A 14,721-nucleotide genomic window follows, 5' to 3' on the forward strand; every position below is an offset into this window, starting at 1 on the left:
GAGATGCTTTGTGCTGACAATGTGCTTAGATTATCTGGGCACAGGGTTTATCTACACTTTCATTTACCTTCTGAACATTGTACTAATAGCTGACAAATAGAATAAGAGAGATGAGACAGATCAGAGATGAGATGGATATAAGACACAATGACACTCTCAGCACTGCTCCCTCACCTACTTAATCTGTAGCTTGTAGAGTAAGTGTCTACACACTGCTGCTTGCTGGCAGGAAGTGCCTGTGTCTGAGCTAGTCTTGTAATGCGAGGGGCAGAGGGTGCAGACAAGAGAAGCTATTCATAAGACAAGACAGCATACAAGAAGAAGGAAAAATAGAAGCATTATCAAATGAAGTGGGGGTCAGGGTAACTTCTAAAAAGTATAGGAAATGAAAGACGCTGGTGGCCCTAATTAGGTTAGTTAAATTGTTCTTTGACGCCAGAAAACTAACAGAGAAATCCACACAGCGCTATTGGCCATAAATGGTTCAAAGAACTTGAATGCAACCATATACCTATACGTGTCTAGGTTTTCAAGTTGTAGCCGATGTGTGTGAGGACTTTCTCACAGTGAGATAAGCCTGTGGTGAAGAAGTTACGTGTCATCTTGACCACACTTTAGCTTCCATTTTGTCCATTCATCAAATGACAAGTTAAGATATATGATATCCTTAATAAAAATATATACATCTAATATATAAAACATTCTGCTACAGATACAACAAGCGGACCTACTGGACTCCAACTTCACATGCTTCAGGGCCACAATCTCCAGGGGGCGTTGGCTCACGATGGGGTATAAGGGAGCCCTTTGATTATGTCACTCTCCGCAAGCGGAGGACCGACACACACGACACCAACCTTCGATGTTGTGCTTCATGTTCACCCAGTAGAACCGCCTCCGGAGCTTAGCATCGGTCTTTTGAATGCCAAAGCGTACGGACTGGTCATGATACATATCCAGCACTATCTTGGCATCCCTCCTGAAGATCACAATTTGTTACAGTCAGTCATAGGTAACGGGATCCAGAGTTCTCCTTTTCAGTAGGCCCTGATGCAAGCTTAGAGTCTTCCTCTGGCACCACAGTTGGGACAACTCTCCGCCAGCGGTTTGCAGGCAGCATTCAAGTTCTTTTTGGGTAGTTTTTTCGAAGTTGAGACAGATCACATTTGATCTTCTCATCCCTACCTATAAACTTCCAGGTATAATAAACCATTGTTTAAAAAATCTGTTTATCCAGTACAGTTTTTATCAAGAGTATTGGACTCTCATGTATGACTGAATTCTACATTTGGCTGAGACCATTACATTGTTGAAAGGCCTAAAACTGTCTTACACAGATAGAAATGTTGTACAGAAATGGGCTGCAGTTATGCCTGGAAAGGACTACGATGTACACGCCACATGGATCCTTTTCCCTCTGGTTCATCATCCTGTTCACTCTCTTCCTTTGTGCCATTTACAGAGAAAGAAGGAAAAGCTTCTTTACTCTGCTTGCCCCACTATGTGCATCAGCGACCCCATCCCCTCACATCTCGTACAGTCCCTCTCCCTTGACACCGTGAATGGTCCTTCAACCCAGCCGTCACTTCTCATCTCATATCTTTTAGGGTCCCTCTTCCCCCACGTTTCATGCAATCCCTCTAAAACAACAACCAAAGACGTCAATACAGTCTAAGACAGTGATGGCTAACCTATGATACGCGTGTCAATGCAGAGGGAGACTCCTCTGCAGCTGCTGATAGTTGTGGTGGGGGGAGGGTGGCAGCACAGTCAGAGGCCACATCGCTGCTGCCCTGTGTGATGTGCCAGCAGCTGCCACCTCTACAATGATCATCTCCACAGCAGGGACCAGGGAGGACAACCACTCCCATCATACATGGTGTAAGGTCAGTGTACCTCTGCCACCTCTACACTGACCAGCTCCACAGCAGGGACCAGGGAGGACAACAACTCCCATCATACAGTGAGTAATGTCAGTGACTGTATGATAGAAGACAGTCATCAAGGCTTGTGTGTCAGTTTTGTGATGTACAAGCCCTGAAATAATCGCAACGCCTTGCAAATCACCACACATTGCGATTATTTTGCTCCTCACGCCTTCTCCATGCCAAGAGGGCATGAGAGAGATGCGAACAGCGGCGCCTGCACCCTCACTATAACCTGTGATTTTTCATGACTGAAAGTTTGCAGGTTACTAATCTTTTCCACACCTGTCTGATTGTAACCAATCTATTACAATGTGCGAATTGCATATAATAATAGATGATGTGGAAAATCCCCATATACTGGCATACTGTAGTATGGCAGTACATGGTAGGATCAATCAGACAACCTACGGTTAAAGTACCCTAGAAGTTAAATAATTACACATATTACATACATGTTTGTTATTTAAACTATAAGTATCATAAAATTATGTTTTTTTGTCAAGGTGACACACCACCCAAGTTATGCTCGGTTTTTTGGCAAATTTTGACACACCAAGCTCAAAAGGTTGCCCATCACTGGTCTAAGAACATACAATAAGACAAGGCAGAATACAAGAGGAAGGGAAAATAGAAGGGGGACCAGGAAACCGACCATCTTTGACTTGACAAACCATAATCAAATGAAAGGGGTCATGGTAACTGCTAAAAAGTATGCAAATCTGTACATATAGATGGCGGCTGGTGAAGCCTGATGTTTTATACAATTAGCAAAGTATCAAAACCTTTATTTTACAGACAACATGATGCTGATTATTAGAGAAGAGCAATGACTGTAGCACAGAGAAAGATTATAAATACATTTTCTGCAGGTCCCACCGGTCACCAATCAGTAGGGAGTGCACATCGCTAGTCTCTCATCCGGCTCTGCTTAGATCAGCTCCACTCTTCTTCCAGTTCCGCCAACGATTTGTGACTGTTTCCTGGTCATAACTTCAAGGATTTTCCAGGAAATTTCTATTGGGTTCAGATCAGGACTCTGGGCTGTGGCCATTTCATTGTTTCGATGTTTTCTCTTTCAAGGAACTGCTTTACCCAAGTGCACCAACTTTTTTAGGTGCATCTTTAACATATAGCATGCAACACAAGTCACTGGGGCTCCGAATGGCGGCGCGCTTTCGTCGGATATTTCCGTTTTACACTGAATTGCCCCGGGATTTAGGTGCACGCGATCGGATTGTGGCGCATCGGCACCGTCTTTCACGCAACAGAAATCAGGGGGGGGGGGCGTAGATGTCAGACAACCCGACGGATACGGAAAATACACAGAATTTAAAAAATGATTTGTGTCTCATGATCATGCACTCACATGCACCGGGACGAAGATGGTGAACTCCGGCGAACCTCGGCACAGTATGACACCTGCTGGATATTGGGCGCACGGACCTTAGTGAATCCCGGCAGACCCGACAACACGCCACGGGATCGCGACTGGACCGGGTAAGTAAATGTGCCTCACTGTGTTAAAAGTGTTGCGAAATCAGACTTAAGCAGTAGCTTGTCAGAGATGTTGCAGCTGCGACATAAAATTGGCACATGTGCCATATGTGCCGTTAAATACACGTGCAAGCTCCAAAGAGCTTTTCAGTGCAAAGTCAGACAGAAAACTGGCGCAGCCAAAATAATGATTCGGTCCAATGTTTCCCATCAGATTCAAATAAATTAAAATTGATTTAATTACTAAAAGGAACCGTGGACACTTGTCCACGCCACATGCTCCTCAGCAAAGGTGAGTCTAGTCTCTGCATTTGGGTTTTCAGTTTAAATGTTCTTAAACAACGTTGTACAGACGTTGTATGACAAGACAGATCATTACACTGTTCAGTGCTGAACTGGCAGCAATTCCTGCTGCTGTGTTGAAACAATTACCCATGGAGACTCTCCGCATTATCCTGTCCACTCTTGCATTTATCTTTCCGGGGCGACCAGCCTTCTTGGGGGACTTGAATGAATTTGTGATGTTGTAAAGATGGAATATTCTAGAAATGTTAGGCTTGTAACAACCAACTTCTCCTGCTATAGTTAATAAGGTCCCCCCTTTGGTCTTCATCTGGACAACCTTCTGCCGGAAGGTTTCAGTCACTTTGGAACAGCACAATATTTGTCAGGTAAATAAGGAAATTAACACCAGGTGCAGATTATCACCAATAACTTGCTGGTATCTGAAAGTGTTCTCTGATTTTGATCAGTGTCTTTTACAATGTCTGTGCCCCTCAGACCACTGCCTTTGCTCTCAACTCTCCGCGATCCCGCACTGGCTCCGATGGCCTCCGCGCGTACACCGGCTTCCGGAGATTTAAAGGGCCAGCACGCCAATAATTGGCATTGGCCCGTTGCCAATTCTGATAAATTCACAGCCCCTTCCTGTGTTCCCTGATGGATCTTCGTGCCTTGTACCTTAGAAAAAGCTTTGTCTCATGCCCTGTGCTGTTATTATGATTTCCTGTTGTGACCCCGGTTCCATTTCCGACTACGCTCCTCTGCTGACCTTGACCTTTTGCTACGCCCCTGACTCAGGTCCTGTGCTGCCCATCCTGACCTCCTGCCTGTCCCCGACTACGATTCTGCCTAATGTCTGTGTACCTCGCCTTGGCCACCACCTCGGACAAAGTCGTGCCTGTGGAACAACCTGGTGGTACCACGCCGCAGTCCAACCCGCTTTGCGGCGGCTCTGGTGAAAACCGGGTGCCACTTAGATTCCAGTCCCAGGTGTCGGCTTACGTCATCGTCCACTTCCAGAAGCGCGTTCTTACATGTTGCCAGTTCCTTGGTTTATGACCTGAACATTTAGGAAATGTGGTGTCCTCTAATTTTTATCTCTAGTGTAGTTGGCTGCTGACAGATCATTTATAACTTGTGTTGCCTTGTCTTATAAAAGATGGCTGCACCTTTGTACGAGCACTATTATTATTTCTTATTATTTCTTTGGTTTCAGATTTAGAAGAGTAAAAGGTGAATCTCTTCCAGCAAAACATCTTGGAGCCTGGCTCCTCCCACATACTGATCACATGACAGTGACATCATCACAGGTCCTACCTCCCCTCCAGCAACACAGGCAATGGCCTAACTCCACCCACAAATAGGGGCTGATCACATGATCATGACATCATTATAGGTCCTGGTGCTGTTCTTATAGTCGGTTCAGGGATTTAGTCCTTCTTCATTGGCCATTCTGTGTTTCACTCAGCTAGGAGCAGCCAATCAGAAGTTGTCTTCCTCCGGAGACCAGGCAGTGAGGGGTGGGAACAGCTCAGGACGTTGGAGGTTCAGATCCTGGAGCTGTTCTGCTGGAGCCCGGAGTAAGTGATGTGCGGGGGATGATGGGAAGGCACAGTGTATACGGTATATGTTTGTGTATATACTGTATTTATAGGGTTTTATATGAGGCCAAACAGGAAACATGAGGCCACCGCTTATGGTCGTGGTAATGACTCTGTCCAAACCAAGTTCGTCAATGTAGGATCCTCAATACATTGTGAGCTGCGTCTATTATACAATATTATGTCCTGACGGGGCGGCCTTGTAGATGTTGTCCCTGATTTCATATCAATAAGTGACTTGTAGCATTGTTTCCATATCGATACAATCACTGCTATATACCGGCGTCCTCTGTCACTTATGATGTCCCACAGTAATTGTGTGAAGGTTACAATACACTTTTACTACTAAAGTGGAGAAACTGGCCTGACAAGATATTCAACACCTGTTCAGAAGTGAGATAGTAACATCTATACATTCATTAATACTCAGGAATAATATTGTAAAATTGTAATTTGTCATTTTTACTGTTTTGAGTTTTGTTGGCTATTAATTTTTTTTTTTAAATCTATTTCTATTCAGGTTCCGGTCTTGGTGTATACTTTGCTTTTAAAATAATATTTTTCTGTTTAATCATCAGCTAAGGATGGAGAGCAAGAGGGACAAGATTGCAGAGAGAATATTCCAGCTCACCCTAGAGATTCTCTTCTATATTACTGGAGAGGTGAGAGATTGTGATGAGGTCACATGACATCATTATCTATGGGAATAACAGATGATAGGACTGGAGAGGTGAGAGATTCTGGAAATGTATGGAGGGAGATTTATCACTGTGTCTCTCCATAACCAGGATTACACAGTAGTGAAGAAGACCTCTAGTGGGCGCTGTCAGGCCCCTGTGTATGAAGGACGGGGGAGAACCCTGAGCCCAATCCCGGCTCCTCCACCTCACCCCCTGATACATGATGACATCAATGAGCAGAAGATCCTAGAAGTCACCCACAAGATGATGGAGCTGCTGACTGGAGAGGTGACACTGCTGGGAATGCTGGGACATTATACAGTAACGCTATGAAGGGATCTGGGTGATGACGGGATCATTGTGTGTGTCAGGTTCCTATAAGGTGTCAGGATGTGGCTGTCTATTTCTCCATGGAGGAGTGGGAGTATTTAGAAGGACACAAAGATGTGTACAAGGACGTCATGATGGAGGACCACCAGCCCCTCACATCAGCAGGTAATAGACAAGACTAAATCCAGATCTCAACAAATTTTGTCCTCAATGTTTTAGATAATTAATTGTTTGATTTGGCTCAACGACTTCCTATCTGAATGAAAAGTTCGAAAACATCAATATATCTGTAATCTGTATAATAAGTTTTTGCTATTCAAAAATGATTAACTGAATTTTATTTTTGGCAGATGAGTGTACCAAAAATTCTGAAAGACAGGTAATAATTTCTAACATTAAAGAAGAGGATTTCTATATCACCCAAGATACATCTGAAGAACAGGACAATATCCTAGATGCATCTTCAGGCCTCCACAGCAGCACTCACTCATCCTATCCTATTAAATGGGTCCTAACTTCTGATTGCTTATCAAAGATTGGGCAGAAAAATAGAAGTCACAAAGGCGGTTCTGTACGTACAAGGATTCACACAGGGGTAAAACCATTTTCCTGTCCAGAATGTGGGAAAGGTTTTTCCCTCAAGCAATCTCTCGTTAGGCATCGGAAATTCCACTTTGAAGAGAAACCATTTTCATGCACAGAATGTGGAAAATGTTTTAATCAGAAAGGAGATTTTCTTACCCATCAGAGAAGTCACACAGGAGAGAGGCCATATTCATGTTCATATTGTGGGAAATCTTTTAACTGGAAATCAGGCCTTGTCAGACATGAGAGAGGTCACACCGGGGAGAAGCCATTTTCATGTTTGGAATGTGGGAAATGTTTTAACCAGACTTCAGATCTTCTGACGCATCAGAGAAGTCACACAGGGGAGAAGCCATATTCATGTTCAAAGTGTGGTAAATGTTTTAACTGGAAATCAGCTCTCGTTAGGCATCAGAGGAATCATGAAGAAATGAAGCGATTTTCCTGTCCGAAATGTGGGAAATGTTTAAATTCTAAATCGGAGCTCGTAAGACATCAAATCATTCACACGGGGTAGAAGCCATATTTATGTTCAGAATGTGGAAAATGTTTTAACTGGTAATCAGCTTGTGTTAGACATCAGAGGAATCACATAGATGAGAAGCTGTTTTATGTTGAAATGTGAAAATCATTTCATTCAAATATCGGAACTTGTTGGACACAGAAAAGCTCATTTTGTCGTCAGAACGTGGGAGATGTTTAGAAATTAGATCATGTTAGAGTAAATCTGAGTGAATCAGTAGGCAGAAGCAATTGTCATATTGGGAGTTTGCAGAATGTTTTACTTTTAAAACAAATATTTCTGATCTTGAGAGAAGCCACGATGGAATAAATTATCACCTTCAAAAAGTGGAAAAAGTTTTGCTTCAAACTCTCATCAGACATCTGTAAAGTCCTCTCATCCTTCACCACCCAGTTTTGTGGCCTTTTGTCCTCCATCCCCCACATATTATGTCCTCCTGTCCTCCATCCCCCTCATATTATGGCCTTCTGTCCTCCACTCTCCCTCATATTGTGGCTCCCTGTCGTCCACTGCCCTCATACTGTGTCCCCTCTCCCCTCCTGGATATTAAACAACAAATTGTTACTTATCTTTCCCTCATTCCCCTGCAGTAGCCCTACTTCTTCTCCTTTGTTGGGCTCTGAGATAACTCGTAGGAAGTGGTAGGGTCATCCAACGGGGAGAAGCTCCCCACGTCTCTGATTGAGAGCAGAAAGGCTCAATTGCTCTGCAGTTGTAATGTGTGGGACAAAATGTGGGACACTCCGGGCATTCTCCAAACCGCCTGGGATAGCAGGACATGCCAAAAACCCCGGAATGTCCTGCTAAATATGGGATGGTTGGGAGCTATGTTTTGTGTTCCATGGGAAGGTATACACTCACCGGCCACTTTATTAGGTACACCATGCTAGTAACGGGTTGGACCCCTTTTGCCTTCAGAACTGCTTCAATTCTTCGTGGCATAGATTCAACAAGGTGCTGGAAGCATTCCTCAGAGATTTTGGTCCATATTGACATGATGGCATCATACAGTTGCCGCAGATTTGTCGGCTGCACATCCATGATGCGAATCTCCCGTTCCACCACATCCCAAAGATGCTCTATTGGATTGAGATCTGGTGACTGTGGGGGCCATTTGTGTCCAGTGACCTCATTGTCATGTTCAAGAAACCAGTCTGAGATGATTCCAGCTTTATGACATGGCGCATTATCCTGCTGAAAGTAGCCATCAGATGTTGGGTACATTGTGGTCATAAAGGGATGGACATGGTCAGCAACAATACTCAGGTAGGCTGTGGCGTTGCAATGATGCTCAATTGGTACCAAGGGGCCCAAAGAGTGCCAAGAAAATATTCCCCACACCATGACACCACCACCACCAGCCTGAACCGTTGATACAAGGCAGGATGGATCCATGCTTTCATGTTGTTGACGCCAAATTATGACCCTACCATCCGAATGTCGCAGCAGAAATCGAGACTCATCAGACCAGGCAACGTTTTTCCAATCTTCTACTGTCCAATTTCGATGAGCTTGTGCAAATTGTAGCCTCAGTTTCCTGTTCTTAGCTGAAAGGAGTGGCATCCGGTGTGGTCTTCTGCTGCTGTTGCCCATCTGCCTCAAAGTTCGACGTACTGTGCGTTCAGAGATGCTCTGCTGCCTACCTTGGTTGTAACAGGTGGCGATTTGAGTCACTGTTGCTTTCTATCAGTTTGAACCAGTCTGCCCATTCTCCTCTGACCTCTGGCATCAACAAGGCATTTCCGCCCACAGAACTGCCCCTCAGTGGATGTTTTTTCTTTTTCGGACCATTCTCTGCAAACCCTAGAGATGGTTGTGCGTGAAAATCCCAGTAGATCAGCAGTTTCTGAAATACTCAGACCAGCCCTTCTGGCACCAACAACCATGCCACGTTCAAATCACCTTTCTTCCCCATACTGATGCTCGGTTTGAACTGCAGGAGATTGTCTTGACCATGTCTACATGCCTAAATGCACTGAGTTGCCGCCATGTGATTGGCTGATTAGAAATTAAATGTTAACGAGCAGTTGTACAGGTGTACCTAATAAAGTGGCCGGTGAGTGTACATTCTGTTTACAATTTCTGGATGTTATGTGACCTCAGACTGTTTCGAAACTACAAATTTGGACTGAATGTGATCCATTTCATCCTCCGTTTACTATTGTTCCCCCACTTTTATTTATCTCCCATACTAATAATGCCACGCTTTCTGTACTCCTACCCTCTCCTCATGTTGGGGCACATTTACTAAAGATCCGCGGGTCACATTTCCGTCGGGTTTCCTGACTATTTCTGTTTTGTGTTGTGGGGTTTTTGGCGCACAGGATCGGATTTTTGCGGGGTGGCCGTCGGACAACCCGACTGATTCGGACTAAGCGCGGGATTTAAAATTCAAATTGTGTCGCAAGACATGCACACAGCGACACATGCAGGATCTCGGGCGCACAATCCTGTTGATCAACTTCATCCTCGTCGGACAACGCACCTTGGGGATCGCGGAGGGACCGGGTAAGTAAATGTGCCCCATTGTGTCCTCCATCCACCTTATATTGTGTCCTCAAGTCCTCCATCCTCCCCCATGTTGTGCCTTCCTGTCCTCCATCCACCTCATATTATGGTCTCCTGTCCTCCATCCTCGCTCATATTGTGGCCTTGGATCTGCTTCCTCACTCATATTGTGGCACCTTGACCTTCATTCCCTCCCCCATGTGGTGGCCTCCTGTCCTACATTCCCCTCATATTGTGGGCCCCTGTCCTCCATCCCTCTGCTTGACCTGAATCTGATCCATTTCTTCCCATCTTAATTTCAGGCTTATACATTACTGGATTCTGTTTGCCCTCTTCTAACCCTGACTTACAGCTTGTACTCTAGAATTGTCTGTCTGCTACTTGCCCTGAATTTAGACCGTCTCTGAATACTATCTGCTCTGGTTCTTTGCACTTGTGTTCTCTGACCCACTTAGAGTGATCCAACCATGAGCCCGTCCTTGCTTGGACTTAGCAGCTGCTTGTAGATAGAGTGGACAGATTTATTTACCATATATACTCGAGTATAAGCCGACCCGAGTATAAGCTGAGACCCCTAATTTTACCACCAAAAACTGGGAAAACATATTGACTCGAGTATAAGCCGAGGGTGGTATAAGCCCAGTATATAGCCAACCAGCCCCCTATAGTATACAGCCAGTCCAGCCTGCCCCCAGTAGTATACAGCCAGTCCAGCCTGCCCCCAGTAGTATGCAGCACTGCCCCCAGTAGTATGCAGCACTGCCCCCAGTAGTATGCAGCACTGCCCCTAGTAGTATGCAGCACTGCCCCCAGTAGTATGCAGCACTGCCCCTAGTAGTATACAGCCTGCCCCCAATAGTATACAGCACTGCCCCCAATAGTATACAGCACTGCCCCCAATAGTATACAGCACTGCCCCCAATAGTATACAGCACTGCCCCCAGTAGTATACAGCACCCTAGCCTGCCCCATGTGGTATAAAGCCTGCCCCCAGTAGTATACAGCCCAGCCTTCCCCCAGTAGTATACGCCTGCCCCCAGAAGTATACAGCTTGCCCCAGCATTAAAAAAAATAATAAACGTATATACTCACCCTCCGGTGGCCCCGATGTGCAGCGCTGCTCCCCCAATGCCCGCGCGGCTCGTCTTCAGGCTTCCCCGCCCGTCTTCTGCCGGGCGCCGCCATTGCTCTCTCTCTCGGACGGCGCCTAGCATGACGCGCCGCTGCTGACGTCATACTAGGCGCCGCCCGGGAGAAGAACAATGGCAGCGCCCTGCAGAAAAAAGAAGACGGGCGCAGAAGCCTGAAGACGAGCCGCGTGGACATCGGGGGAGCAGCGCTGCACATCGGGGCCACCGGAGGGTGAGTATATACGTTTATTATTTTTTAAGTATTTTTAACTCGTATATGACTCGTGTATAAGCCGAGGGGACGTTTTTCAGCACATTTTTTGTGCTGAAAAACTCGGCTTATACACGAGTATATATGGTACCTTTTCCCCCCAAGATTATAACATTTCATGGGCCAGATTTATCACCAATCCCACATTTATGGGACCAGGTTATCACAAACTCCACAAACTATGAGTTTATAATATTTACAGGCCCAGTAGACAAATGCTTCAGGATACAGAACCTGTATATCCATGTTCAGAGTAGAGCTGTATCTCATCCTGTATCCAGGCTAGTATTGTATCTCTTCATGTATACAGCCTAGAGGTGTATCTCATCATGTATCCAGTGCTCATTTTTGTTGTACAGAATTTATAATAAAGTGCTCTATTTACTCTAATGTAATCAGTTATATTTAGATACAGTAAGTTAGATTTTTGATAGACAGACTGTCCTTATATTAAAATAGTAACCATCATTTAAAAAAAAAACTTTGTTTTAGGGCGGGCCATTTTAATCCCTTCTGCAATTAGATTAGTTACCCAAATCTTGCTACCTCTGTCCACACTGGGCTGAGTACAGAGCGAGAATGTAAATGTGAGACACAGCCCCTCTCTAAACGCCAGTGCAGCGTTCAAGCTTCTTTCCAGCCTCCGGTCCTGATCCCAGTCTTTGGGCCATGTCCGCGTGTCCCTGTCTCCTAGGACGCCTAAACAAGATAAACAAAAAGAACCATTATCCTTTGCCGTTAATCTCGGAACTTTTTGACCGCCTATGTGTAGTCAAGGTCTTCACCAAACTAGACATCCGTGAGGCATATAATCTCATTCGGATCCGTGAAGACCATGAGTGGAAGACCGCCGTCAATACTCATGATGGGCACTTCGAGTACATGGTCATGCCGTTTGGACTCTGCAACGCACCAGCTGTTTTTCAGAAGTTCGCCAACGACATTTTCAGAGACTTGCTATATATCTGTGTCGTAGTCTATCTTGAAAATAATTGGGCTTTGCCAATTACTACCGGCAGTTTATTCCACACTTCTCCTCTCTTATGTCTTTCATTGTGGTGCTGTCCAAGAAGAATGCCAATCCCAGACTCTGGCCCCCGGCGACCTTTTTAGCTGGAAAATTGACGCCTACTCATTAGGAGCTGGAACAGTGCTCACCCAGGAAAGGCCCAAGGGTCAAACTCTCACTTGTGGGTTCTTCTCTAAAACCTTCTCCCCCAGAGAGGAATTATTCAGTAGTGGACCAAGAGCTATTGGCAAGAAAACTTGCTCTGGAGGAGTGGCGCTATCTTCTGGAAGGAGCTTGTCATCCTGTCCATATCTATACTGACCACAAGAATCTTAATCCTCAACAGGCTCACTGGTCTCTCTTCTTTTCTTGGTTCAACTTCTTGATCCACTTCCATCCAGCCGAGAAGCACATCAAGACGGATGCTCTTTCTCGTGCCTCTGATGTTGTTGGGTGAAGAACCAGCTCCTAGTCATATCGTTCCCCTGGAAGGACTAGTGGTTGCTGCTCCTGTGGACCTACGGCAGCTTCCTCCTGGCAAGACCAATGTCCGACCAGCTCTTCAGAAGAGGAAATTTACTTGGGGGCATTGCTCTCATGTGGCTGGGCACCCTGGGGTGCAGAGATATGTTGTTCTCATATCTTGCTATTACTGATTACCAGATCTGGTGAAGGACGTTCGAGATTTTGTGAGTTCCTGCGCTTTCTGTGCCCGTAATAATTAATCACGTCTCAAGCCTGCAGGTCTGCTTCTGCCGTTGCCAATACCCACTTGCCAGTGGACTCACATAGCCATGGAGTTACTGATCTCCCATTCTTCCGGTAATACAGTCATCTTGGTAACGGATCGGTTTTACAAAATGTCCCATTTTGTTCCTCTGCCAGGTCTGCTGTCAGCTCCACATCCTGCCAGTCTGTTCTTCCTGTACATCTTCCCCTTTACATTGTCTCGGACCGTGGGGTCCAGTTCCTTTTCCATTTTTGGGGATCCCTGTGCGGTCAACTTCAAGTGAAGCTGGACTTCTCATCTGCGTACCATCTACAGTCCAAAGGGCACGTTGAGAGGGTTAATCAGACCCTGGGATGCTATCTCCGCCATTTTGTCTCTGCCTGACAGGACAACTGGTCCACTCTGCTGCTGTGGGCCAATTTCTCCTACAACTCTCTGGAGTCTGAGTCTGCCGGTGCCACTCCTTTCTTTGTTTTTTATGGATAACATCCACACCCACCTCTTCCTATCTCTGTTGATGTTCCTGCTGTGGAAGAGTTGGTAGAAGACCTTAAGACCATCTGGGAACAGACTTGTCAATCCCTACTTTGGGCATCTGCCCGCACTAAAACTCAGGCGGATAAGAAATGCAGACCTGCCCCAGTTTTTTCTCTAGGTGATAAAGTGTGGCTCTCCTCCAGATATGTCAGGATGAAGATTCCAAGCTATAAACTTGGGCCATGTTTCCTGGGTCCCTTTGAGGTGTTGAAGCGCATCGATCCCATGGCATACAAGCTGCGCCTTCCTCCTATTCTGCATATTCCGAACTCCTGAAGCCAGTCGTCTTGAACCACTTCTCTCGACAGGTACCTACTCCCGCTCCTGAGGCTCAACTGGAAGGTATTCGGTTCAGAGGAGAGGTCCTGGGAGCCTGAGGACAATATCCTGGACCAGTATCTCCTGTGGAGATTTCTTCAGCCCAGGAAGAGGGGGAGACTGAAGGGGGGGGGGTACTGTCACAGGTGCTCCTGCAGCCCATATTTCGGGTTGCAAACTCACCCGTGCCCCTCTGAAAATGCTAGCGTGGCGCCCACAGTAATTGCCAGCCCCTGCACGTGTCCCAGTCTCCTAGGGCAGCGGATTCAGGAAAATTAAGGGGCCAGTGCTCCGTTAATTGGTGCTGGCCATTTCCCAGAATTCTATATAGATCTGCCTCTCCCTGCACACCCTGCCGGATCTCTCTGCCTTGTGCCTTAGAGAAAGTTTTGTCTGATGCCCTACGCTGTTATTGTGATTTCCCGTTGTGACCCCGGTTCGGTTCAAGACTACGCTCCTACGGTGACTGGCCTCCGGTGTATATAGTGTACGGCGAGGAGCTGTGTGTGTGTATATAGAGTAGGGTGAGCAGCTGTGTGTGTGTATATAGTGTACAGCGAGGAGCTGTGTGTGTATATAGTGTACGGCGAGGAGCTGTGTGTGTATATAGTGTACGGCGAGGAGCTGTTGTGTGTATATAGTGTACAGCGAGGAGCTGTGTGTGTATATAGTGTACGGTGAGGAGCTGTGTGTGTGTGTATAGTGCAGGGTGAGGAGCTGTGTGTGTATATAGTGTACGGTGAGGAGCTGTGTGTGTATATATAGTGTACAGTGAGGAGCTGTGTGTGTGTGTAT

General features: G+C 45.9%; 2 protein-coding genes across 2 annotated transcripts in view; both read left to right on the forward strand.

Moving 5' to 3' along the window:
• LOC140065404 (uncharacterized) overlaps positions 1-14,721 on the forward strand; it is a 106,033-nt gene that overhangs the window by 3,176 nt on the left and 88,136 nt on the right. The window lies entirely within an intron of this gene.
• Positions 814-8,576, forward strand: LOC140065230 (uncharacterized). The gene is made up of 3 exons (XM_072112831.1): positions 814-1,012; positions 5,359-5,460; positions 6,666-8,576. The coding sequence occupies exons 1-3, from the start codon at positions 814-816 to the stop codon at positions 7,415-7,417; spliced, it is 1,053 nt and encodes a 350-aa protein (XP_071968932.1). The 3' UTR covers positions 7,418-8,576.

This window comes from Engystomops pustulosus, chromosome 6 (assembly GCF_040894005.1).
Source record: "Engystomops pustulosus chromosome 6, aEngPut4.maternal, whole genome shotgun sequence".
In the NCBI taxonomy this organism is placed as follows: Eukaryota; Metazoa; Chordata; class Amphibia; order Anura; family Leptodactylidae; genus Engystomops; species Engystomops pustulosus.